Source organism: Sparus aurata, chromosome 19 (genome assembly GCF_900880675.1).
Source record: "Sparus aurata chromosome 19, fSpaAur1.1, whole genome shotgun sequence".
In the NCBI taxonomy this organism is placed as follows: domain Eukaryota; kingdom Metazoa; phylum Chordata; class Actinopteri; order Spariformes; family Sparidae; genus Sparus; species Sparus aurata.
In genome coordinates, this window is record NC_044205.1 from 21,224,304 (window position 1) to 21,251,613 (window position 27,310).

General features: G+C 44.9%; 3 protein-coding genes across 4 annotated transcripts in view; 1 reads left to right on the forward strand and 2 right to left on the reverse strand.

The window, feature by feature from the left end:
• Nucleotides 1-74: 74 nt before the first annotated feature.
• On the reverse strand, nucleotides 75-16,086 carry trpc1 (transient receptor potential cation channel, subfamily C, member 1). The gene is made up of 13 exons (XM_030397628.1): nucleotides 15,503-16,086; nucleotides 14,666-14,820; nucleotides 14,467-14,568; nucleotides 14,184-14,386; nucleotides 13,015-13,146; nucleotides 12,669-12,864; nucleotides 11,342-11,678; nucleotides 8,770-8,909; nucleotides 7,195-7,344; nucleotides 1,695-1,879; nucleotides 1,282-1,483; nucleotides 720-914; nucleotides 75-615 (listed from the first exon to the last, which is right to left on the reverse strand). The coding sequence occupies exons 1-13, from the start codon at nucleotides 15,666-15,668 to the stop codon at nucleotides 388-390; spliced, it is 2,391 nt and encodes a 796-aa protein (XP_030253488.1). The 5' UTR covers nucleotides 15,669-16,086; the 3' UTR covers nucleotides 75-387.
• Nucleotides 16,087-20,042: 3,956 nt separating this feature from the next.
• Nucleotides 20,043-23,393, forward strand: chst2b (carbohydrate (N-acetylglucosamine-6-O) sulfotransferase 2b). The gene has a single exon (XM_030397630.1). It carries the CDS (start codon nucleotides 20,668-20,670, stop codon nucleotides 22,063-22,065), a length of 1,398 nt encoding a protein of 465 aa, XP_030253490.1. The 5' UTR covers nucleotides 20,043-20,667; the 3' UTR covers nucleotides 22,066-23,393.
• Nucleotides 23,394-25,308: 1,915 nt separating this feature from the next.
• Nucleotides 25,309-27,310, reverse strand: part of LOC115569616 (sodium/hydrogen exchanger 9-like) — a 70,076-nt gene continuing 68,074 nt past the window's right edge. Inside the window, exons 15-16 of one of the 2 annotated variants that reach the window (XM_030397629.1) lie at nucleotides 26,211-26,316; nucleotides 25,309-26,114 (exon numbers count right to left, since the gene is read on the reverse strand). In XM_030397629.1, the coding sequence (XP_030253489.1) occupies nucleotides 25,944-26,114; nucleotides 26,211-26,316 (277 nt within the window). In that variant the 3' untranslated portion in view covers nucleotides 25,309-25,943. The remainder of the gene's footprint in view (nucleotides 26,115-26,210; nucleotides 26,317-27,310) is intronic. The other variant, XR_003981569.1, reaches the window with a different exon arrangement.

The window sequence follows — 27,310 nt, forward strand, 5'->3', positions numbered from 1 at the left end:
AAACAGCAAGTTAGAAACCCAACATTTGAAATCAGCAGCATCTGTTTTGTTTGTGCCATTAAAGCCCAAGAAGGTCAAATTTTTCCATAAATCTTTATTTGTCTTTCTGTTTTAAAACAATGGCTTTCTTTTATTTACAAAAAAAGGTAGAATAGCAGAGGAATACATACGGGGTGGGGGGAGGGGGCCTGAGTCTGGAGGCTTTGGTGGAGGATATATATGTTTCTAGTTAAGTTCCAGGTTTTAAAATGTGCCTCTGTGACTCTAAAGGAGCAGAGTTTATCACATGCTCGGGTCACACGGCATCCCAGATAAACGAGAAGCAGAGGTTTTGTCAAGAGGAGAAGGGGGGAAAAGGGAGGGGCAGGGAGAGATATCTAGTCTGTTTTAGCTTCTCGGGTAGAACATGGCGTATTTTGAGGTCCGGAAGCCGAGCAGGTCCCTCATCTCGTTGCGAAACTTGGAGAGGTCTTGGCGCAGGTCGTTCAGATTTTCCACCGTGGCCTGGTCCGTGCTTTGCATCTTCTGCCGCGTGGACGTCAGGTAGCGGTGAACCAGGCAGCACATGATCTTCTGGTAGTTCTCATCCCGCTTCTGCTTCAGGTTCTTCCACTCCTGGATGGAAAAGAAGGCAAAGGAAATTCAGATCGATGACGAAAAATTCACAAACATGCACTTGTAGCCCTCTTGCTAGTGCTCATAATGATTTTTTTTCTCACCTTGAGGCTGTTCTGTCTCTTCACTTTGCCCTTGGAGGTGTGCGAGCAGATCCACTTGCTCATGCTGGTCACCAGGTAGCAGACAGTCTTCGGGGAGGGGAGGATATTAAACGGCGGAGGCAGGGTGCACTTGTCGTCAAAGTAGCTGAGCCACAGTTTGGCACGGGCGAACTTCCACTCCTTGTCCTCGTGATTCTGCAGAAGCCCGAAAAAAAAAGAAAAAAGCCACCAGGGACAGTGAGAACGCAGGAATGCGAGAATTAACTCTCGCACACTGGTCTCCATTCAGAGAGGAATGTAGAAAATGCAAAAACCTGGACAATGAGTCGCTTTACAGAGCATAATCAAAAACAAACTGTTGTTCAAAGGGAAGGAGAAAATGTGCCGCGGTTTAACATCTGTGTAACATTTCAGGGCGAATTAGCCAAAATCAAAAAAATCTAATCTTCACAATAACTGAAAACAGTTCCAACTTTTCGGGTTTCAAGCTGAACTCAAATTACCCTTGACAGCCATGAAGAACACGATTGCTCTTTTGCCAGGAGTTTGTTTATATACTCACAGCAATCTGTCTGAAGCTTTTGTGGAGCATCGCCACCAGCAGCTTGGTCAGCACGATAACCACCACGATGTTGTAGGTGCCTATGATCATGGCGCCCACGAAAGAACGCAGCTCCTCCGTGTAGCTGATGCGGGTGACGAAGAGCGCGACGTGCGCCAGGGAGAATATGTACCAGAACAAGGCGTAGCAGGTCCCCATAAACCTGTGAGAGGGAACACGTGTCAGATGAATTTTACGATGTAACCTAAAAAGATATATTCTAATGATATAATGTAATTTTACAGTAAGTGGAAAAGCTGCGGCCGCTTTACGCAGCTGCGTATGTAATCTCTAACATCTCTCAACAGGCCTTTCTGAACATTCATCACAGTCGTCATCACTCTCCGAAATGACAGATTGAGGTTGGCCCGTACGTGTGGAATGCGTCGTTGCTCTGCTGCTGGCAGAATATGCCCTCGCAGTCCTTGGTTTGGTTCTTGTCCGGGTTTTTGTGGTCCTTTCCGTAAAGCTGAGTGAGTCCAATGGTGAAGGAGAACAACACCAGCAGGAAGAGGCCCAAGAACTTTCCAAACTCCTGCAGCATCTGACCCATGGAGATCTGGGGAGAAATTAAATTACAATTTTTTTGTTAATCCTGCGTTTGATCTGATCTAATCAAGGAGACATGAGTCATTTTCTCCCCCCCTTATCTTTCATAATCTGTTTTCTGCCAACAATTTCAGTAATCCTCATTAACCAGGAAGAGGGCGAGCTGGGGTCAGATCTGACACTGACTGGATCTTTGTCTGATCCTTACAAAGCTTGATTGATTTCCTACTAATTTAGAAGATAATGAGGTTAAAGGCAAAGTTGGTCCATCTTTGCCAAGATAGTTTCAGGATGAAAATCAAATACGCTCTAATACATTTGGATGTGTCTGTGATTTGGTCTGCGTGGTTGCTCTGCTAGATTTCCGTAGTTGTTGTGGTGGTTACTTTATCAGCCTTGTTGTTAGCTTACAGCAATAAAGCATCTGCGTAGCTTAGCAGTGATTCAATTACAGGATTAGCATTTTTATTTTAGTTAATTTTGATACTTAATACTTAAATACTTACTAAAAAACTTACTTGTTGCAACAGTATTTTTTTTACATTGTAGTTCTTGCTAGCTAGTTTAGCAGCCTTTGAGGTAGCTAATGCTAATCGCAAGGAAACATCCATGTGGACTAGCAGTGATTACAGGATGGGCATTTCTATTTCAGTTCACCATAATGTTTAAACTTACATTTTAGGTTGCTACAATTCATATTGACTTAACTCTAGTAGACAAATTGCAAATGTATTGCTTTAGTCATTGTGATAATAGTTAGCTAGCTAACTTAGCAGATTTTTAGATAGATACTTGCAAGGAAATACAACATTTTATTGAAGTTCATTGTAATACCTAATACGTAAAGGTGTTTAGCAGCCTTAAAGATAGCTAACACTAACAGCAAAAGAAACTTAGATTGGCTTAGCAGTGATAGAAGATGGACATTTTTATTTTGGTTCATTATCTGCCAACTTACTTAACATTTAACAAACAAAAAATATTGTTTTAGTCGGTGTAATCATAGTTGTTACTCGCTAGTTTAGAACTGTTTTACAAAGACATGATCAAGGAAATGAAAATGTGACCAAGAAGTTATTAACTAGTGTAGAGAATTAGCTTCATATTTCAGTATCTTAGCACAATTAGTTACTTATGTCTTTCTGATTCTTTAAAACTTAAAGCCGCACTTTTAATCAGAAGAGAGAAATCTAAACTGACTTATTTTTTATGCCTAAACAAACGAAATAAACAAAGTCTCTTTGTTTTCATGACTGAATAAACAAACTCAATTTCATGCTTGTTTACATGTGGCGGACCCTGCCACCTTTCTAGCTTCCAACACTGTCTTGGGACCTTATTTTCCTCTAAGAGCGGCTTGTTTATTCAGTTATGGAATAAATTAGTATTTCTGAGTTTGCATTATTGCCTCATTAATATTGTCAATATTAACATTTTGAGTTTTAATTTCTTCTCCAAAACTACACAGTGCCCCTTCAAAGCAAGGCAGCTACATTTATGCTCCAGTGTGATCTACTCTTTCATCACTTGTCCCATGTAAGCAAACTTTTCACCACTTGTGGCTAGTTTTTTTCCCCCTGTCATGTTCTTGTTTAGCAGCATTCCCCCTGAGAAAGTGGAAAAAGCAACATATTCTGGCAGCTGTAGCGCTCTCACCCCACCTGAGGGAGGACACACAAACAAGGAAGAAGCCAAAAAGAGGGCTTGGAGACAGAGAGAGTCTTCTCAGGCCACTGGAAACCGAATATTTATAGCCGTGAGTGGCTTATCTGTTTGCTAGGACCTAAAGATGCTCAAACAAGGTCAGAACACACTCGCCTTTGCAAAACACATACACACACACAGCGTCCAGTGTGAGGGATGGCCGCTCTCTCCGCACCTCAAGGTGAATGGCGACTGGGATGTTTGCAGTGAAACCCAGGCGGCTTGTTTTGAGGTGAAGGGCTAGTCTATTAGGTTGATTCATTCTCTTGTCATGTCTAAATCCCGCCGGTGTTCTCGCCCGCTGCCACTTTGTACACGTCTGATTTAGGAGCTGAGGTGTTCCCTGCTTGCCCGGCCTGACAGGTAGCCCAACTTAGTTACTGTACAAACAGAACAGGAATGCAGCGGGTTGGGGTCTCCTAACCTTGACCAAAGCATTTAATGTTCTTCAAAAGCATCTATGTACACAGATGAACACTTTCTGCTACGACGGCAAGTAAAGCACAGCCTACAAATTAATTTGCCAGCGTAATATTTCTTTTTCTGTTGGGCTGTTCGTAAGTCGTGAGTACGACGTGTGCACCATGTACGTCAAGGATCACTGTACATGCACCGTTGTTCTTTAACGGTTTCCTTTCATTTGAATGATTTTAATAAACTTTAAATTCCTCTGTAAAGCATTATGGTTGACCTTGTCGTTGTGTAATTGTTACGTAAAGTAAACTTGACTTGACTTCAAATTGAATTTAACAGGGGGGGCCAAAAATGTTTCGTGAACCAAGATGTCCCTGAAACCGTCTCAGCTGTTTTCAATTTAAATGTTTTCCAGATGAGTCTCCTTGTGCAATGCATTGTGGGATAACAGCATCCACCAACACCACATTTAACAAATCAAGTCAGCTCGCCTATCGACAAATCTCTCGACATTACATACTTTGCTGTCCGTTTGGAATTTGTATTTATTTCAGCATCCTTTTGTCTTATTCCTCTCAAACACACTCATACATGCCTCCTGCTGTGTTATCACTGGTGCGGGTGATTAATACTGTCAGGGAGGTGAAGTCTGGGCCATGAGTGAGCTCATTGTATGCACAACTGGTGATTCCCTCAGACACACAGTAGGGGGTCCTGCCCGGCAGCAACGTGAGCTGGCTTCCTCGGGAAGGACGGCATCAAAGAAACGTGCATTACCGCAACCCACATATTTCTGCCTCGCCGTCTGAGCGCAGGCTGAATTGCACGCCCGCATCTCTCAAAATGCGTGTGGAAACGTGTGGGCGCGCAAATGCATTGGTAGGGAGGTGTGTCTGCCATGTGAGTGCGAGCGTAGCCATGAAAACACAGCCACATCTATTTCCAAAGCTAATAACTTTTCCATCCTGCCAAGCCAGACAGTGATGTCACAGAGCGAGTGTGAGAGGAGAGAGAGAGAGGGAGGCAGAGGGATGGGGGGAGAGATGGCAGCCGAGAAGCGCTCAATAACAGTCCACAGGGAGCCCTCAGTGTTTTATAAGTCGACCGCAAACAACAACTCGGCTTAATGACAGGAAGGCATCCCTGTGAATAGACTGACCTCACTGCATACCTTTATGTAATAAAGTAACACACGGGGGGAATAGTGAAATCCTGCCAGCACAAAGTCAGGCGCTGGCCGGCTTTGCAGTCTCTCTCTCCGCCAAGTGGCTGGACGATACACAACACCGTGATGCGATAAAGAACGAACACTTATTGCTCTGAGAGTGTAGAGGAGCCTGAGCAGAAAAATATGCCAGATTTTTTGGCTTTTCTGGAAAAGGTGGAAAAACAGTCACATAGCAGCATTTTTTTTGAGAACGTTGTCAAATGAATTTAATCATTAGGGCTTTGTATAGAGATGAAACCTACGCAGCCTTGTTTTTTTTTTTTTAAAGGTCCCACATTGTAGAAAGATTTCCATGTCTTTATTTTTAATAATCAAGCACGTCTAAGCGCTCTTTATACACTGGCAAAGTATCAAAACGCTCAATCCACAGAATAAATGCACACAGCCCGTACTTAGAAACTGTGCCTTCGAATGAGCTGTCAGGACTTACGTTACATTGTGATGTCACAACCACACAGTCATCGCCCTCAGCTACACCCCTTAGTACAGACTTGATTGCAAAAACACTGGCAGAGCTGACATGGAAACATGGTGAGCGCTGCCTGCTCAGGCATGTGAGAGCGGACCAATCAGAGCAACACTGGGCACAAAAAGAGGCGCTGCAGCATTTGACAGTACCAGAAAAAATGTGTTTTTTGAACATTAAAGCAAAAACATAAGCATGAACCTGAAAATGAGCACCATTAAAAGATAGTCACCATTTACACAGATCAACGATGAATGTCGCTCTGCCATCAGAACAACAACACAACAAAACAAAACCTCCATGAATTGGTAAAAGCCCACTTAAAGAATAGCGCAATAAAAGTATTGTGCTAAACAAGCTGGATATAGTTAAAATGATGGGTTAAAAAACAAGAGAGGGAGATTATGACTATTGCACTCATGCGCCGCAGAAATGCCAGATGTTTACTTTTTAACAAATCCTTTTTATTTTGTGTTGTGTAAGAGGCACAAAGCAGATCGAGCATTGCAAAAACATTTCCATAATCTTTTGAGAAAACAAGAGATTCTAAAAAATACACCATGCATGCTAATTCTGAATGACACTGCCAGCTAAGACTGAGGGTTAATCAAGCTGATCCACTGCAGCCAGGATTTAGAAAAATCAAGCTGATGCCCGTGCACTTTTCTAAAAATTCTCTCGAGGGTTAGGGTCTTCTCAGGGTAACCTCAAAAGGACCTCAAAATAAGTGAGCCGAAATACATTAGAAAAGTTCAGAAGTTTTGAAATACAACGTACGTACAGTAATGACTATACTTTCCCCTTTCCGTGACTTAATTCCAATGCGGCCAATATCTCTCTTAAGATGGCAACAGATAAGACAAGCCATACGTGCCAGATAGAAATCAGCATAGGAGCCAATGAAAATGGGCTGTGGGTGTACGCAGCACTCATCCAGCTTTAAATATGCAGCCTAAACTGAGGCTTAAGAAATCAATTTTGCACAAACTGAAGGGCTCTCATTTATGCAGATGACAGAAATGATGATAGCGGCACGCTGACACATATGTCAACCAAGTCGCAGAGCATTTATGATGTCGTGTTCGGTTTATTACGAGCGTATTATCGCGGCGGAGCACATTCGTCTGCCCGACTCAGTTCCGCCGTGCTTATACTTAATGCTTATGATGATAGTTATGATACGGCTGAGCGCAGCTGCTGTGATGTTTAGTGTGGGCTTGTCCTTGAGCTTTCACACTTCGCCAAGAGTGGAAGAGTGGGTGGTGGATGTGTTTATGATGGGGTAAGAGAGATTGATAGAAAAAGGGAAGCAGTTTTATAATCGTTGCATACGGACCTTGTCGTTTCTGTTTCCTCGTCCTCGAGTGTTTCACAAAGTCATGGCTGGATACGGGATCTCAAACTTCCACAGGGATCGTCCTCAGATCTCGCCTGGCTCAACTGGGAATCTATCAGCGTTGAACCACCACGCTTACAACTACTTTTAGAGCATGTAACTACAGTTTTGTCTTACCTGTAGCGGTCCCAGTATGGAGCTGGTGGTGTACATGAAGAAGAGTCGCAGGTAACTCAGAACGTTGGCGAAGGCGAACAGGCCCTCGGCCACCAGGATGGGATGGAAGGCATCCCAGTTCTTCCTCTCCGTGTCCCCCGCGTTCTTGAACTGAAGAACAAGCAAACATTCAGGCACACATTCGCCCGCCAGCACTGCAACAAGACTCATGTGAAACTAGCGCACTCTTAAATGATAGCTTCACTGCATTCAAAGGTGCGATATGTCAGATTGGAATGAGACTAAACGATCAGCTGTCGTTCTACCAGAATCGTTTAATGCAACTTTAAACAAACAAATCATTTACTTTTTTTCTTTGCAGAAGTAGCTGCTGCTAGCTACTGGCTAACTATCTAACTAGTTATGAGGTTAACAGATGTACAGTGGCTCCTGGAGATCCTCAGCGATGCACATTTTACGTCTCTTCCTGCTCAAACAATATCCAGAACCAGGTCAGCAAAATCAGTTGTGCTTGCTAGCTTATCATTTGCTGAACGCACCTGATTTAAGCTAGCTAGCTAGCTTTAATGTCTAGATTGAAACAGAGAAGTGAGAAGAATTCGACCACTTCCGAGTCATTTTTACACACAAAGCTTTCTTTATAATGAATATCTCCCAAAGAAATTATGAATGCTACCTTTTTTGTAGTTGGTTATATGAAAAGATTAGCATTTCTATTTGCCAAGTAAATGTAAGATTACAGCCAGCAGATTGTTAGCTTAGCTTAGCATGAAGACTGGAACGAGGTGGGAAAAGCTAGCCTAGCTGTCCAGAACTTTGGGCTAACAACCCAACAGTAAAGTCACAAATTATTGTTTTTGAAAGATTAAACAAATGACATATGATTGTATAGTTTTGACAATATTCTCTTTCATCTTTGGACAGAGCCATGCTAAATGTTTCCCCCTGCTGCCATTCTCCATTCTAAGTTAAGCTAACTGGCAGCTAGCTGTAGATGTACATCTAACAGGCAGACATGAGAATTTTTATCTTCTCCTCTCACAATTTTTATGATACCATAGCAAATAGTTTATATGTGTATTTTCAAGCATTTCTGCATAATGTTGCTTTAACTGCAACATAAATAAAACACATAATGTTAAAGTAATCTATGCGAGGTATGGTGCTTTTGAAATGAAATGAAATCAGCTGAAGTTTGTGTCAGTAATGTAAATTAGAGTTACTGCTTCATCTGCATATTCAAAAGTCCACCCACATAGATGATTTCACTTATTTCGCCTGGCTACATCTCTCTCTCTCTCTAAAGACTGCGTGGGTGCATCAACTGTGCTTGATTGGCATCTTCCGTGGTACCTCTTAACCTGTAACGGTGTGAAAAATTACACCTTGAATGGAACAAGTGAAAACACCCGTGTGGGTGTGTTAAGATACTGAGATGAACAACCAACGCTCCTCACAGGAAATTATTATAGTGAAATTAATACTGATGCCAGTGATGAGCAATCGTTCCACCTTTCAGCTGTGCCAGAGTTTAGACGCAGCCAAATCTAGAGAGCGTGTGTGATATGCGTGTACCTTGTTATGAGCAACAATCTTGAGGGCGAAGGTGGCTAGGTAAAGGGAATTCATCACGAAGCTCAGCTGGTTTCTAGACTCCTCCAGAAAGTCCTCCAGCCCCTCGTACCACAGGCGCTTCACATCCGACCACACCATCCCTGCAGAGAAGCAGGAATTCACCGTCACCACACACACACACACACATACACATGCTCACACCACAAGAAAAAATGCATTTTGCTGCCATCGCCAACACTTAAAAATCGCTTCCAGATTCAGCCAAAAGACATCTCACACAGGGAGCCCAGGGGAAACAGGCATGTGTGAGACAGAAATTGGAGATTAATGTGTTGAAAATGTGTCATCTGTGGGATTTAGCGAGGTGAGCGGAATTTATTAAAGACTGGCGTCCAAGTGGGATGTCATCAATTCTAAATGTACAGTAGGGATAGTAAAATACAGAAACCTGACTCCAGCTGCAAAGCCACGCCAAAGTGACGCATCCTCTGCGCCTTGATTCAGAAATGATTTCATTAGCTTGAACCCGATTGATCCGTCATTGGTTTCCATGGTTTCAACAGAGGGTGGGCAGATACTGTATCACAGAAAACGTTTCACACGTGGCTCGTTTCTGTCTCTAAATTCAGTTTGTTTTGTCAGGTTAGTCGAATCTCAGATGACAGAATTTTGAGTTCCAATGCAGAAAAGTGCACACGCTCGTAAACAGAGAGCGACGTAGTAGTGGAAAGTAACTAAGTACATTTACTCACGTACCATTTTGTTTTTCTGCTACTTTATATATAATATAATATAAAATATACTTAAATACATTTTAATTGTCCCAACATTTACCAGCTGTGATGCATCACTAATCGTTATCTAAACAAACACTCCCTTAGTGCTTCTATCTCCCAGTCTGCGCCACTAGATGGACTGCTAATCGAGCTAACTAGCGAAGTGCAGCTACAGTTAGCGGTTAATCTTGAGTACAAATCCAACAGCTGGAAATGGGCCGAATACTTTTACTTTTCCACTAAACGTATATTTCAAAACTAATTCTTTAATACTGAAATTGTGACAGTGGGACTTTTACATGTGACAGATAATTTATGCACCGAGGCATCACTGTTTTCAATTATGTAAAAGCTCAGAGTACTTCTTCCACCTCTGGAGAGATGCACTGAGACACCCAGTGACACACATGCATGAGGCCCAGTGTGCACAGACACACTCACAGCCTCAAAATCTGATTTCCCCATTAATGCGAGGCATGTGGCTCGGGGGAATAGCAGGATGGAGAGAGCAGGAGGAAGATGAGAGGACGGGGACGGGGGAGGAGAGGCAGCGTCGGAGAAAGAGAGAACAATGGAGAGCGAAGGGGATGAAAAAGCTGCAGTTTGACATGTGAGTGCCGGCTACAGACCTGCAGAGGACGTAGCGACTCTCTCATGATTAACGTTTGCATTAGAAAACACTCCTGTTACCAAAGCTCATCTAGCAGACGCCCTGAGTGTGAGCTCTGCAGCACTGCATCACATCTTGCAGTGGAGCTGTTTCGCAGTGAGGCACAAGCGGTTGAAGTTGTTCATATCGATCTTTGATGTTGCTCTTTTGCAATACTTAAGGAATCTCTCCCCCTCTAGTGGGCTATGCGGGCCCATGGAAAAAAAACAAAAACCCACTACACTTCCGTCTAATGACTCAACTACTGATCTCGCTCCGGCAATATACAGAATAAATTGCGAATTACCCCACAACCATCTTCATAACGTTGAATAATAGAAGTCAATTGCTTCTACATCCTTTTATGCCCCGTCAGGTGCAGTTATTGGGATGATTTATCAAAGCAAGCGATGAAGCCTGGACCAATGAGCTGTGGGTACGAACACTTTGTGTCTTGGTTGGGGGGGGAGAGGGGTAGGGATGCTGCAACCGTGAGGAAAATATCTCTGCTGAGAAAGGAAGGGCCATTAAAGCGATTGAACGCTCATGCTAATGGTTTCTTGGCAGGAGAGGGAGGTAGAGAGGCTCAATCCCCCAGAGACAGAGAGAGAGACACACACAGGGTCAATTTCTAAGTGTCACCATCCAGGATCACTCGCGCACGTATGTTTGTCCTTGTGCATACTGTATATATGTTTGCATGTATGCGGGCTGAGTCTGGTGATATCAGCACTCAGATGGGCCACAGGGGAGAGAGGGGGAAGAAGAAGAAGAAGAAGCCGCGGTTCCTTTTCTATAGAGCTCAATTAGAGGCAGAACTGACAGATTTAATTCAGTCAAGCCAGGCTTTCTATCGTTTAGCACAGAAGGAGCTGTTTGTCATGTCACGCCTGATAGGATTAAGGATACAGGATACTGGACTTTAGCCAGACCATAACAGGAATCTCTCGTTTTCACTCCACTATGCAAGGTTTTTCTATTAAATTCTGGTTTGTATGATTGGATTCTTATTCTATGTTTTGTTTTACGGCATCCATTAGCAGATGAGTGATTATTCGGTCATAAAAACCCGCCCGCTAAACTCCGGGATATTCACAAGGGAGCGCAACAGACATACATTAGCTGAGGTTGGGGTTTAAAAGCTGACCTATGATCCAGAGGATGAGCAGGTAGTCTATCATCCCCAGCGGAGGGCCCATGGTGTTTTTCGTGCCCTCGTTGTAGACGAGAGAGTACAGGTTGAGCAGCAGCAGGAAGGTGAAGTAGGAGGCGCTGTGGATGATGAACTTGACGAAGGGCGTGTGGATGATCTGGCCCACGCGGGAGCGCGGCACCAGAAGGTAGCAGACGGAGAGCAGCGGCCAGAGCATCGCCACGCTCAGCACCGTGGCCATCTTCAGACAGGTGTGTTTGCGGCGGTAGCTGGCCGTCTCTCCGAACCAGACGGTGTTGAGGAACTGTTGGCAGTTGGACTGAGCCACGAACTGTAAGAGGGGAGATTGATGTGAGGAACAGAGAAAAGTTGGTTCATTTTTAAAGGGACAATTCACCCAGAAATCAAAAAAACATGTTTCCTCTCAGCTGTCGTGTTATATATCCATCTAGACTGTTTTGGTGGAAATCTTTTAGCTTGCTTCGCTCCAGCAGGTAGATACACGTCTCCTTTTTCACGGTGATGCAGAGAGAAAATAGATCCCGCATGAACGTGAATTATCTTGAGAAACTGGGTCATGATTTCTGGATGAGAAGAGAAGGCAGATGTCTCCAGCCTGAAATCTCCCAAACTTTCACAACTCACACCAAAACAATCCAGACAGAAAATCAGCACTGGTCTACAGATATGTATTTTAGATTTTGGGGTGAACTGTCCCTTTAAGTCAATCGTTTAAAATTCATTAACATTTTGGACAATTTAGCTTATTGGCTTTCTTGGCAGGAGTTCGTCTCGGCTACATCCTCAAGCTACAGCGAGCAATTGGTTAGCTTAGCTTAGCACAAAGACAGGAAACAGCTGACCCAGTTAGCTAACCAAAAGGTCACAAAATCTGCAAAACAGCAGGACAGTTTTCAGCTAAAGAGTGTTAATGAGTATTTCTCTGACGTGCAGCCTTAAGTGTGCAGGTGTTAATTCTCCAGTAGGAAACGACGGCATGTCAAAGAGCTGCACTGTGATATATGAGTCAAACTCTTCACTCTGAGCCGTCCCAGCTGTAAATCTTCCCACAGCCTCAAACGTCCAGCTTTAGTCTTGTCTTTGACTGCCGGTGCCTGGAGGAAGTACTTCATCCTGCCAAACTCATATTTCACAGAGGCCAGCACATGGTGTGCCGGAGCAGATAAGTCCTGCTTACACTACCATTAACAAGATGTCGTTAATAATGGATAGAATTCTTATTTCCTCTCCTCCAATCCGCGGACGGGGGTTTTGAATCAAACGATCCAGTCGGATCTATCTAATGCCAGCAGATGCAGACCTCTTTCTGGTTGTACTTGATGGCGAGCTTGAGCCGACTGAGATTCATGCGCTCCTCCAGTAGGCCTCTCTTGTCGACGTGATCCTCGCTGGACGTGTGGTTGAGGATCACTTCTAGCTCTCGGGAGTTTCGAGCCTGAGCCAGCAGGTCCTTGGCGAACATCTTGCACTGCTTCGCCAGCTCTTCGTAGTCGTTCCTGGAGAAAGGGAAATCAGATACGCGTGGGAGATTATGATTCTTATCTGTAAAGGGAAGAGGTTCATGATTTCAACATGTGCGTGTATGCACATATGTTTACATGCGAGGACATGCGCTGAACGCGCCGCGACACGACGGATGGACGTACCTGAACTCCACCTCGACCAGGCTGAGCTCCTTGAGGTCCGTGCTCAGCTCGAAGGCCCTGAGAATGGGATCCTCCTCGGTCAGCATGATCAGAGAGGGGCTGGCCAGGCAGCGGTAGATGTCCAGGCGGAACCTGAAGCAGGAAAAGGTGGACGGGGAGGTGAAAACGCGTGGGAAGGAAACAGGAACGGAAAAAGAGCAGCACAGATGAGAGAGAGAGAAAAAAAGAAAAATCCAGAACCAAACATTCAGCCTCCTACTGGAGCTGCTTCGTATGTACCTGCTTTGACCCCCTTGTGTTGTTCGCCAGCCAAACTGCAGACTGATTCATTTAGCTACCTGTGTGGGAGGCTACAGTGCCCTGCAGGGAGAATAAAACTGGCCGGCAGAGGAGAATCAGCAATATCTGATCTGCAACTGCGAGGCCGAGACGGCATCAGAATACAGCATCGTCTTTGCAGCTTCCACTTAAAGGTGCTGTATGTAAGAATTCTAGTTTAAAACATCACCCAACACTCCCCCTGGTCGCCTGGCTAGCTGCACGGCTAACTGAGCTAGCAAGCTAACGGCAGCTAAAAGTCACGGACGTGTAAACCGAATGTGGTTAGCAGCAATTAGCAGCTCCTCTGGTGATATGCTGCCCCCTGTTTGTTGGGCGTATGAATTCAATTTTGCACCTTTAAATTAGAGTTCAAAGTTCAAGACTTGCTTTTTGTGGCTGGATGAGTAAAGCTCGACAATAAGAGGTAGTCCTCTGTACTCAAAGCACTCACTGTCCTGTCAAAAATGCATCCTAAATCATTCCTTTCCAGATGTTTAAGACGCCATTTTTCAAGCTGATACTATCATCAAAAGGAGGCACCGCAATGTTTCACGTTTCCTGCACACTTTACTCGACACGCCAACTGATTTATAGCTTTTTTTCTTTTAAGCTCTTGCATACCAGAGCAAGACCAAAACAATCGTCACGTACAAAAAAGAAAAAAAAAAGAACAGCACAGGCATCATCCCGGAAGATGAAGTCCGAGCTAAAGTAATCCATTGCAACGCCGGTCTTCTGGTTTGGATCAATGGGAGCTTAATGCAGCCATCTGGGGAGAGCGAGCCATGTTTATGCTATTAGGCGTCCCGTGTGCTACATCACCCGAGGAGGCCTTGCGCCGCCGGTACCTGGAGTGTCGTAAGCTGTCCTTCTTGTTCTTGGCGTTGCAGAGCGTGCACTCGCAGCCCACGGCGTGGGGCCGGGGCAGAGAGATGTCCTGCTTGAGCAGCATGGTCAGGATCTCGTAATTGTTCCTGTGGGCTGCCAGGATGACTGGAGCCACGTCCATGGTGGTGGAGTACTCCGGGTTCTGGATCCGCTGCATCAGTTTCTGAAAAGGGAAAATAGACATGTGAAGAAGGTTTGGCCTCGTAAAAGAAGACGTTTGAGAGGTAATGAGGGGAGACTTACAGCGATGGAGGGCTTGGAGGATCGCCTCGGCCTGTGGTTTAGGAGGATGTCCACGGCTCCAACCACCTCGGAGTCTATGGCCACCAGCAAGGCGTCTGTCGCCTGCGAAGAAACAAAAATGTTTTCTCAGACATCAGATCAGCAACAGTCAACCTCCATCCCGTGCATTCGGCTGTTTAGCCCCTGTGAGCGTGTTGACCTGGCAGCCATGTTCCAGGAGAAGCTGCAGGATGTCCAGATTCTCGTTCTCGATAGTGATGGTGACGGCATCCCGGCCCAGCACGTCCACGCAGTTGATGTTGAGCTCGCCGTGTCGGTTCTCCTCGAGCAGCTTCTTCACCATGTAGTAGTCACCTGGGTAAAAAAAAAAAAGGACACACAGCCGCATCCACTTTAGAGAAGTGTTGTCTGTGGATGGCGGCAAACAAGACACACACAAACAGCTTTTTTTGCGGACACACACGGTCCTCGCAGAAGCAGGCTGGGCTCCAGCGCTCCTCTAATCTCAGTCGTTCATAACAATAACATCTCCCTCAAAGGACAACCGCTGCTGCCATGTTTAGAGAGGCTTTATATGGTCACAGCGGCCGGCCTGCACACCTAAAACAAACCCCGGCGGCCTGCGCAGTGTTCCCAACTTATCAATGAGATGCCTCCCTCCGCTATTTCACGCTCTCTGTCACTTCCTCCCCTTCAGCTAGTTTCCATGAAGTCGCCTTGTTAGGAGCCGAGAACAGTCAGAAGAAGAGCTGCAGGGGGGGAGGAACTTTTGAGAAGAAGCAGACCTTTCGAATAAATACATCCTGACAACCCCGTGGGCGAGAAGAAAAACTTCCACAAGCGGGGGCCAACATGTAGGCAGCCGTGAGAGGTTATTCACTGGAAGGAAAAGGTATAAATAATGTGTGGTACGACTGCAGCCTTGTAGTTTGACCCCACCAGGCTGTGTTCTACCCACAGATTTCAGACACTAAAGCCTCGCCGAGCTCGTCCTGCGACCCTGAACGCACCACCGGCTAATGAGACCAAAACAAACCTTTCTCGCACGCCAGCAGGAAGAGCTTCTCGTCCAGCGTCGTCTCCTCCTTCACCTCTCTCACGTCTTTCAGGGCCAGAAATTTATCCGGAGAGGAGGCGTCCGTGCCCTGGTACAGAGCTGCCATTACGACGGAGAGCGAGTACGGCCAAACACTGATGTGCATCCCACTAGAAACCGGCGACCATTACACAAGAAAGCCCGTCTTCTGGGGTGACATTGGAGGAATTTTTCTTTTTTCTTTTTTTTCTCTCTAAGGGACGTGTGTTGTGGTGTGTCGCAGCGCCGGCGGAGGCTTAACGCGTCGTCATGAGAGTCCAATCTATCAAGCGCTGTTACTGCCGTGGCATCTCTGCTGTGCGGCTCTGCTCCTGCTGCTTCCTCCTGGCTCCCATCAAAAAAAAAAAAAAAGAAAAAGAAAAACACAACCTCGTCTTTTTCCTTCTCTGGACGTCTTCAAACTTCGGGTTCTAACGCGTAAGCTGTCCGACGAGAGGACGACGCGCTCATCTCCGTCGGAGCGGTGTTTACACGCACCATCTTTCCTCGCATCTCTGGTCCTGATGCTGCCGACGAGGCGCCCCCCCCCCCCCCCACCCCCATTCCCTACTGCGCATGCGCCACTCCTTCCACCTGCTCGCTCGCTCACTTCGCAGGCGCAGAGCCGCTGTGATTACGTAACAGGGCAACTGCGTGCAGCATCTTTGTTCTGTTTGTGTGTGTATTTATTTTTTTTATTTTTTATTTTTACTTTTGCAAAGATCCTCAAAATGCAGATACATTCAGATTTATTAAGTCACATGGTTTTTACCCAAAGGATCTCCTTCCATGAAATCTGAAGGGTTAAATGTGTGAAATATATACATGTGTTTCAAAAGCATTGCTCCAGGAAGTCTACATGCCATCATTAGGTTATGCCCCCCCCCCCCCCGTCCATGTTATTTATGTGTCTGTTACATGCACGGGTGAGATTTTACTGCATATGGATAATGGGAAGGAAAAAAAAGAAGAAGAAGAAGAAGAAGAAGAAGAAGAAGAAGAAGAAGAAGAAGAAGAAGAGAGAGGCAGACATCTGGGTCTGTATGCACCAGCTGTCCTCCTGGCTCTGATGGTCGTATCCTCGCATCTCACAGTCTGTCTGCATCGCTTAAACTTATGTAATCACATAAGTCATGTAACAGAGAAAGCACAGTGAGTGTCCAGCTCGTTGTATTTTTGCATTTTCCTCCCAGTGAGGGCAGTTGTTGAGGTGACAAAAATGTCACCGTGAAACATGAGCCAAAATAAAATGTCAATAAAACGCAGGAGGCAGAGAAACCGTGCTGTTCTTCAGTGGGGAGCCGTGACGCAACATTACAAACCAAAAAGGGAAATTGTGACAGCAGCAGACTGTTTGAGGCGTCATAATGAGAGCACAGACATGAATTAATTGTGAATTAACTATTAACAATGACACAAAGTCTGGTAGTGCAGACTGAAGTGTTTCAAAACATGGAATAACTAATCTGTCCGATTACAGAGTTGAGATTACCTGACAGGCTGCTGCTGTGTCTCGTCTGACATGCATGTGGAGTTTTGTAATACTTGTTTTTTTCAGGTCTGCAAATTTAATGGTCAGTAGGTGGGAAAGAAAACAAGCAACATGTGTGAAATTTCCTTGAAATCACCGCCCGATTACCAGATTTGATTCCACACAGGGATGGATGATATGGATTTTTTTTCAGCCGATACGATAACCGATAATCACTGGACTCTCAGGGCCGATACCGATAAAATAACCAATAACAGAAACCAACACTTATCAGTCACACAGGTGATGATATGTGGCTCTTGTCTACTTTGCGTGGATTTTGTTCTTCCTCTTCTTCTCTGTGTTAATTGGCTGCTCACAAGACAAGTTTAAATGTGCAAACCACCACCTACTGCATGTAGAGGCTGCACTTTTTATCGGCTGTCATTTCTTTATCTGCCGGTAACAGATGATGTCAGTTTTCCACTATATTGATCATCCCTAATTCCACATGCCCCATTTTTCAGCTTTCTCAAAACTAGATTTATAATATTGTGTGTGGACTTTTAAAGTGGATGTCATGAAAAGCAAAAGCATACCTTGTTAGCCTACAAATAACAGTAATTAATGTAACCATGTTACCACTTGATTACCACAATAATCACCTCAGAGTTGATTGATATATGACCCCAACATGATTTAACATTAACATATAAGAATTACCAGAACAGAATTAGCAATTAGGTTAAAACGCCTTTATTTGAAAGATGACTAATTACAGAAAAATATAGCCATGTTTCAGACTTTTTAACCTATTTAAAGTATTTGTGTTCCTGCTCCACTCATGACCGTCTGAAGTTGTTTTCTTCCTCACTAGTTTCTGTTTAACTTCCCCTCAGCAGGCCACTGAACTGAAGTGAGATGTTGCAGCTTTCATTTCCAGTCAAACTTCTTCGGTTCAGTAAATTGAAGTACATTTTTTTTAACCATTTACATTTTCACCGATTTCTTTCGCTTATATTTTTAGAGTTAGCCACCTTAAATAGCTGATTACCAACAAATATGCCTTTATAATGAAAAATCACGTGACTAATTTCCCTTTTTAAAAATTCAAATGTAACAATATTATCATTAAATCATGTTGGGGTCGTTTTATGATACATTTTGAGGTGATTATTGTGTTAATTAGGGGTCATTTCAAATATGTTGCACTACATTATTTCAATAAATCACTGTTAGTTCGAGGGGAAACAAGGTTTTCTCTTCCTTTTCATGACTTCCACTCGAAAAAGCTCACACATAATGTTATTAATTCAGTCCAAGAGTTCTGAGAAAAGCTAAAACATGCTGCACGCGGATACAAACCGTTGGCCCCCCTCGTAAGTAACATTCACAGAGGGGCTGTTTCATTTTATGAGCATTTTAAAATAAGCTTCTCCCAGGCCGCTCCGCTTCTGAGCAATTATACTTGCAAGTAGAGATGAGGGGATCCTGTAGCCGCACTTTATTATCCAACTATACAGCATCCCGCAACGGCCACAGAGTAATCAGCACAACCTAATTGGGAAGACGGGGGGGAAAAAGCATGATGCACAGTGTTTTGTAGGTGAGGAAGATACAGACTGTGATGTCAGATTTGACTGAGGAGGAAAAGTAAAAGAAGGTATGAACATTACATCTGTGACCGTAAGTGCTTTGTTTTTGTCTTCCTGCTGCCCATTTAACACGTTTAATCTGTCGTTCAATCTGCCTAAATGTTAATCACATACATCATCTACATACATGATTTTTAAAATGATCTGGAAATGTAAAAGACATCTATTGTTGTCATTTCTTTGTCTGGATAGAGCACCAGATGCTCCAGCAGAGGGCAGCCTGCACAAAGGCTTTCAGCCCTGAACAGCCGCATTGAATGAACGCCACAACATGAATAGCCCAGAGAACAAAAACAATCACTTTACAGAGCATGAAGAGTAAATGTTCACTGTGTAGTCTGATAATCCAGCCCATGTCTGAGATCAGTGTCACTTGATCTGATATGCATGTCTTTTACTAGACATACATCAAGGCTTAAAATGTTGTTTATTCACTGTTTGTACACAGATTTCCAGTTGTATGAGATGTATAAGTACAGTAAGGTCATGACACGACGGCGGACATTACCATAAAATCACTAAATCCCAATCTGTATGCAGCGTTACTCTGGGATTTCTCATCAGGGGTCAAAAGGGCCCCCGTCCACTTTCACTCTTGTCCCATTCACTTGTGCGGCGGCGCTGTAATCCCAAACTGGCAGGCCTTGCAGGAGAGATGATTTTCAATCTGCAGAGCATGTGGTTTCCTCTGTTCGAACACATGGCGAACGTACAGCTTCCCCAGGATTTGTCAGTTCCTGGTTGAGCAGCTGTCAGATGTCAGATGTCAGCTGATTCCACACGAGAGGAGCGTCAGTCACTGCTGCCGACTGGTTCCAGTACAGTGGAGGGGAAAAGAAAAACATGGAAATGCTCCTTTAGACCTTATTGATTGGATTTTTCTTGAATCACAGTTTCCCATTTGTGCTGTTGTACTTTCAATTAATAACAGGATTTTTCCTTTAAGGTGCTCTTACAGGTCCAGGCTTCCCTCTCGAGGCTGTAGCTGGGAAACCAAACACATTTCATTTAAAATATTGATTATTCTCTGTAGTCATGCACTCTGCAGAGAGCATATATCACATTAGGAGGGGGCGCTTAATGGGAAACAGATGGGTTTTTTTTTTTCTTAACAAAACGTTAAAATGTGGCCACACACTCCTGTGCAGCACCTCCACCTGACGCAGCTGCGCGTCTTAGAGAGCAGGGTGGAGCGTAGAGCTTGCATGGATGCAGATAGTGACAGAGAGCTCTCTGAAAACATAACAACAGCATCTTTTCCCACAGTCTACCATTGCTGCGATCTGGATGGAGACGGACAAGTGGCGCGGTCCAATGGCGCGGGCTCGCTGACGCACGGCGCCTCGAGGCGGGCCAATCGGGTCCCGCAGTGGGCGGGCTCACTCCCCCTTGGATTCTGATTGAATCCGTCCAGTATGTATCAGTTGGACGAGCTGGGAGAGCAGGAAGAGCTGTTGTGTAGCGGGGGGGTGAGATCTTCCACACACACAAAAAGACGCGGCTGACTGTGGATCCTGGCTGCTCGCTGCTCCGTTATGGCAGATGCGGAATGATCCGCAGCCGGGCGGGCCGACTCGTGACGGGTTTTTTTTTTATTGTCTGCGGTGGCTGGATCTCCCAAGGATGCATCAGATGATAACTGCGCAGGGATGCCTCCGCTGAACATGGACAAACAGGGCGTCTGTTACAGTGATGAAGGCTCCCTCTCCTCCTTCTCCCTCCTCTTCTTCGTCTCTGTTGTGAACACGGGCCACCCACAGGATCGCCACGGACAACTTAAACGCGCCTCTCACGCGTCGTTCCCATGAAGACCGTTGCGCAGTGCAGTGAAAACGCGATATCGTGTTGTGGATTTTCTGCCTATATATTACCTAATCAGCTGGTGTTCGACCGGGCTGTCGGCTCCCGGTATAGGCTGCATACATTCTCCAGAGCGGGTCGGCGCACAGTCGACGTGAGGAGCTTCGTCAGGTGGTGAGAGCCGCTCTCTGAGGGTACAGATGAGAGGCAAACAATATCATCCGCCACTGAAGTTGACAGCGCCTTGGGAGAAGGATGCTGGCTTTGGGAGGAAGCTCAAAACCTACAGGAATCATACCAAGATAATAGCACAGCCTGGGATCGTGATGAAAGTCCTCCGCAGGAAGAGGATTGTCTTATTTATGGCCTATTTCTTACTGCTGGTCCTCACTATGCTCAACTTGGCTAATTACAAATGGACTAAGGAGCCACAGCAGTGCAACCACCAGATGAGGAGCACCACTTATCAGAGCAGATCTGACATTCGCTTCCTCTACAGGCCCTCGCTGGCCAAAAAGAGACAGCTCATCTACGTCCTGACCACCTGGAGGTCGGGGTCGTCCTTTTTCGGGGAGCTTTTTAACCAAAATCCGGAAGTGTTCTTCTTGTACGAGCCGATGTGGCACATCTGGCAGAAACTCTACCCGGGCGACGCGGTGTCTTTACAAGGGGCAGCCAGGGACATGCTGAGCTCCTTGTACCGCTGCGATCTGTCCGTGTTCCAACTTTACAACAGCCCCGGAGGCAAGAATTTCACCTCCCTGGGACTGTTTGGGGCCACCCTCAACAAAGTGGTGTGCTCCTATCCCCTCTGCTCAGCCTACAGGAAGGAGGTGGTGGGGATGGTGGACGATAAGGTGTGTAAAAAGTGCCCCCCTCAAAGCCTTAGACTGTTGGAGGAGGAGTGCCTCAAATATAACACCATAGTCATTAAAGGGGTGCGCATATTGGACGTTAACGTGCTGGCGCCTCTCATGGAGGATCCCTCCCTGGATTTGAAGGTGATCCACCTGGTCAGAGACCCGCGGGCAGTGGCCAACTCCAGGATCAAGTCCAGACACGGCCTGATCAGGGAGAACTTACAGGTGGTCCGCAGCAGGGACCCTAAACTTCGCCGGATACCTTTTGTGGATCCCGGTCACAAAGCCAACAAGAAGGACGGCTCAGATTACCACTCCATAGGAGCCATGGAGGTGATCTGCGACCGCACCTCCAGGACTTTGAGGACTGCCTTAAACCCACCCAGCTGGCTGAAGGGGAAGTACATGGCCGTGCGGTACGAGGACCTGGTGGAGAACCCGGTGAAGATCTTGCGGAACATCTACCGCTTCGCCAACCTCACCACCAACCACGACATCGAGTCATTTGCACTGAACATGACCAGCGGCTCCAGCTCCTCCTCGAAGCCATTCATCGTCTCGTCCAGGAACGCCACACAGGCTGCTAGCGCGTGGAGAACAGTGCTCAGCATTCAGCAGATCAAACAAGTGGAGGACTACTGCCACCATGCCATGTCTGTTCTAGGGTACGAACGAGTCAGAACAGCCGGGGAGGCCAAGGACTTGAGCAAATCACTACTGACACACTCCAAACTGTGAAAAAAAACAAAACGTACCCGCCACCAAAGACCCTTTTAATTTAATGTTCATTTTTGCATCGAGTGCCGTTTCCTCTTATTGTGGAATTAAAGCTTTACTTTAAAAATCAGTGTTGGAGGAGCTCCACTGGCCACATTTGGAATGTATCATGTTACCCCTCAGTTGAATTGCAGTGATATGTGAAGGGACCACTCCTTTTATACTGGAATATTGGATGTGTTTGACAATGCAGGGCCTGCGAACAACAACTCAATAAGTGAAGCTGCAACAGTGGGCGAGGGGGAGAGAAAAAAAAATATGACATCAACTGTATAATTCATGTATCTTGTTATGAAGACACTTCAAAGTGGATGTTTTGGGGTTATTTTTGAATGTTCAGAAACCTTACAAGAAATCTGTTTTTTTTCCAAGTCTCCATACTGTCTGTAAAAGTGAAAAAAAATTGTGGACGAAAGACAAAAAAACAACTGATTTAAAAAAAGATAAAAAAAAAAAAAAAAAATCTCATTGCTAATGTTTATTTGTAAGACCTGGTTGAAAGTAAGAGACAATCAATAAAATTGGTTTGTTGATGTGCCATAGGTAGAGGTGTGATGATGAGTAGGCTAGATCAGAAGTAGCAGTAGTGCTATTTCTAGATTCAGACGCACAGAAAAAAAAAAAGAGGATGTTTTGATTTTTGTCACAGAGTCCTCGTAGGATGATATCATGCACTGTGGTACAATGTCATGGCTCTGGAGCTGGAAAAACGTCTCTCTCAGTGTCGGTGTAAGCAGTCTGTTCTACCATTTCAAATGTTTACAATTGCTTGCTCTTATAAAAAAGAAAAAGAAAAACACATGATCTGGGAATATTGCATTGAGTAAAGTTCACGGTAAACAAGTTTTACGAGTTTATGCATCTGTGTTGAACAGTGTTGTGTGCGTCATGTTCGAAAACATGAGGAGTTGACCGCTGGTTGCAGGAGGCAAGGTTCCCTTTGAAGGTGCAAAGTGTAAGAATTCTGGTTTAAAAGGTTAAAAAATAACAGATTATCGACATATCGGGAAGAAATGACTAAGTTTAACGTCATGGCAAAGATGTCTATGTATTGTGTAGCAGAAGTTAGCATGCTCACTCATCCTGTCTTGTAATACCAATCCAAACTCCCAGTCTGGACCGCTAACTGCATGGCTAACTGAGCTAACTAGCCAAAAGCAGCAATTAGCAGTTAATCTTCTGATATGACATCAATTTTTACATACTGCACCTTTAAAAGTGTAAATAAAATCCAACACGTCGAGCTCTTCAAAATCCCAATAACAGGAAATCGACATGTTACATGTTTACATGCAGGTTATGTAATAATTTCTTTCTTTATATTCATGAGATGTTTCAGTGCATTTTTGATCGCTGTGCCTCCCCTCTCACCACTTGAGAACAACCGGGATGGACAAATGCCACTCGTGTGTCGTCACGTAACTTAAATGTGCCATGTGGAGTTTTCATGTAAACAAAGTCTTTGTTTATGAAAGGCAGTCTTCTTCTTCTCTGCCTTTTGCTGGTGCACTGATGTGGTTTCACTTTACCGCTTACCTGGACACACGCTTACAATCAGACATGTATGTGCTGCCATCTGCGTGCATGTGCGTCCTCATGCACGACAATAAAACACGGGCCTAAAGCGAAAAATGCTCAGAAACTCCACAGAGTACCTTTAAGGATGTCTTTGCTTATTGTATAAGTCTGAAATATTTGTAGAAGTAATTACTGGGAACATCAACTTTTTGAGACAACAAACCCTTAAGACCTCTGAGAAACAGCTCATATAAGGAAATACTCTAATATTAAAGGGTAACTACACCAATTTGAGACATTAAAGTGTGTTTACACGCCTTGAGGGGTACGACTGCATGTGTGAAAAAGGTAATTTAAAGCCTTTTACGGCTCCAGAGGAAGCCACAATTTGATGTCATAGCCTCCAGTGATGTCTCTCAGTGGCTCAGATGCATTTTGGGTATTATAGTCGCCAGGTCCTGGTCTAGCATTGCTTTCCTTACACTTAATTAAATTTGGACACTTCAAAAACGAATCAAAATCAAAACAGCAGAATCAGAGATATCGCCTTTCTTATTCCACCCATTCTTCTTCCTTTATAAAACATGGTGCCTACATTAACCACAATGCAACTGAGCCACTGAGTGATATCATTGGTGGCAATTTATCTGATTAGGTGCAGCTTCCTCTGGAGCCACAAAAGGCTTCAAGGCTCCAGTACTGCCCAAGACCTGTAAACAAACTCTAATGCATAGGAGTTAGAACGAGAAAAGTCAGAGGGTCACTTCATGAAAACCACATCAAACACTGATTTCCCTCTTGCTCCATCCACGGCTTGATGTGATTTGCTTAAGGTTTCACTCCAGTGAAACAGCTCAGGTTAATTTAGCTTCTTGAGTACCCAAAAATACATTCGGAATGGAAGCAGTGTTTTTTTTCCCTCAACAAGGTTGAGGGAGAAAGATGCTTTGGCTGGTGGGCGTATGTTAACGGTAGCTCAGTGAAAACATTGAAAATAAGGTTTATGGTTCAGTAGGAGGAACTGTCACATGCTGAGAAAGAGTTTAAAAATGTCAGATTTGAATGTTTTGATACTCCATCGTCTTGCCGTACGTCGTGTTTGGGTGAACTATTGTGCAGATAATGGCCCCAAATCTCAGCAAATCACGCCTCAACTACAAAGATTTTACTCTGAATAAGACGGAGGAGGCTTCCCGCTAAAAGGCTGCTGCTATTTTTCTTTTTCTCACAACAGAAACTGAACTCCAATATCAGCGAACACAAAGGGGAATACAACGCATTTTTTATTTTTTTTTTGCAGCGAATGAGAGCGGAAGCGGAGGAGCATTCCATAGATGCACCCATGCATTCACAACATAGAAAAAGCCCTCACTTCAAGGACAATGGCTGTATTAATGTGAGACAAACAGTCCCACAAAGCCTAACCTTCACACATTGGATTTGTGCGGCACACAAAACCCTTCTCCACACCGTGGAGGAGAGAGGCCCTGAGATTTATAATGATGCACTCACTCAGAAAGTGCAATCTATAAAGAAGTCTCACATGCTGCTTTTCCGAATGCCGTTAATATACTTAAGCGTTGGGAAGTATTCGAGCTCGCCACAAGAATGACAAGCGAGACGAGGAGGGAGATTGGCGGGGGTCATAAATTCGGCGGAATACATTTTAAAAGGATTGCGGAGGAAAACAGTGCAATGAAAGTTTTTAATAGGGAGTTTGGGAAGAGCAAAGCAAAGTTGGCACAAAAAAACTAAACAAAACACAATTTCAGCTGATTAAGGGAAATAACATAGCTTTCAATCACAGTCGGGACTCGTGAGTGATTCTCTCTAACGCTCGAAACGTTATTCAAAGTCCCATGAAGCTGCTCCGCGAGTAATTAATGTGACTTAGCATGTTGTATTTTCACCGGAGACGTCGCATTATAATACTGCTTACTGTGTGAAAAGTGCACAGTGGACAACACGCGGGTCAACTTCAGCTTCCCGTTTGTGTTTGAGTGAAGACATCAGGCGTTTAAGCTGTACAGGATTTATCATTCTATTTCCGCTATTAAAATTCCTTGAAACTGGAGCGAAACAAATCATCAGCATGGTGAGAGGGAGAGCAATGGCCTCTGTAATTGTTTTTTCTCCCTCTGCGAGTGTGTCTCTGAATGCACGTCAGCGCGATGGGGGTGCGTGACCTTTCGGGAGCTATTGTAACGCAGACTCCCAGTCGGCTCCTCTCAGATGCCCTGGCCAGTGACCCCATTCGCTGTGGGAGGCGCCTCAGGGCAGCACAGGCTGATAAGCCGGGGTTAGAAGTGACTCCTGCAGCTTCAGGCCTCCCTGGCAAGAGCTGCAGCAGTGCCAAGCCCCAGGTCTCCCTCCAGCAGGTCTTCCTGGTGCTCGGATCCAGAGTCGCCTCCTGTCGATTGAAGCTGGTTCTCCGTTTTCTCGGTATCGCGGGCAGAGTCATCTGGTTCAGTCTCACACAGCTGCTCTTCAACCTGAATTGCAAGCGGAAAATTATGATTGATAACCTCAATTTCTTTCTATTCTTTAAGGATATGCAAAGTACGTAGAGACACAAAGGGAAATCATACCTCCTGGATATGGGGGCGGCCGAAGAGCCTGGCAAAGACCCCACAACACCGTGGGAGTGAGTCCGACAGTGGAGGGCCACAATGTGTCAGCAGAGGCTTCAGATATCTGTGACCTTGTTAAGGCACAATGGCTAAAGTGTGTATGTGTCAGTGACAGTCAGCAGCAGAGAGGGAAGTGGTTTGTTTTTAGCCGTTTTCCAAATCTGGCCTCGAGGGCAGAACCAAAGGGTTTGCAATTGTGAGAGAATAAGTAAATGCAGTATTTTACCGACATGTTTGAGAGTAACATCTTAGTTGTAACGTGCAATGTATGTTAAAGGACAAGTTCACCCAGAAATTTAAATTCATGTTGATGGAGAGTCACATGAAGTCTCGTGGTGAACAAAACATTTCTGGAGCTTCACAGCAAAACAGGTGAACTGAAGTAGACGTGGACCGAAAAACTAAAATAAATGACTCCAGAAAGCTTGTACGATGTAATCAATGTCTCCAGAGGCCCAGAGATCCCAGATAGACATTATTTACACTCGGGAGGGGGAAGGGTGAGCTCACGCAGCCACTTCAGACGGAGGTGCATGCTGAGGCTTTCAGTTTATCAGCTGCAGGGAAGATTTCTGTTTAAAAAAAAGGGTGTAAATAACGTCTTTTCAAATCAATTTGGGATCTCTGAGCTCCCAGTTGTTTTTAACGTTTTAAAACAGGTCCACATGTACTTCAGTTGTTGGAAAACGCTGCAGAAATGTTCTGAGGACCACGAAACGTTACCCGACTTTTCCATCCAAATAAGGGTGGGTAGATAATGACTGCGTTTTCATTTTTTGGGTGATTTTATCCATTAAGTATGGGTGGTATCAAAGGGTTTCAGCGGAATGTTTGTTTGCAGGCGTAGGAGGGCAACTCAGAGGTCAGTGACTCTGTTGGAAAGAACCGCTCAAAGTGAGTCACTCTTTTCTGGGGAATGGCACGTCATGCACGCATCCACAAATGCACAACATTTTGTGATTTATCAGGAATGGGGGAGCTATAACCACGAGACCTTTGCTTTTTTTCCCCCTCTTGAACATACTGTACAGATGTCAGAAGTAGAAATCCCAGTCCCG

Coding starts and splice junctions, on each gene's coding strand:
- trpc1 (XM_030397628.1), bottom strand. CDS start 15,668: ATGCACATCAGTGTTTGGCCGTACTCGCTCTCCGTCGTAATGGCAGCT. Junction 14,821..15,502: donor CCTGCTGGCGTGCGAGAAAG/GTTTGTTTTGGT, acceptor TTTTTTACCCAG/GTGACTACTACATGGTGAAG. Junction 1,880..7,194: donor CCATACTGGGACCGCTACAG/GTAAGACAAAAC, acceptor ATTTCTCCCCAG/ATCTCCATGGGTCAGATGCT.
- chst2b (XM_030397630.1), top strand. CDS start 20,668: ATGAGAGGCAAACAATATCATCCGCCACTGAAGTTGACAGCGCCTTGG.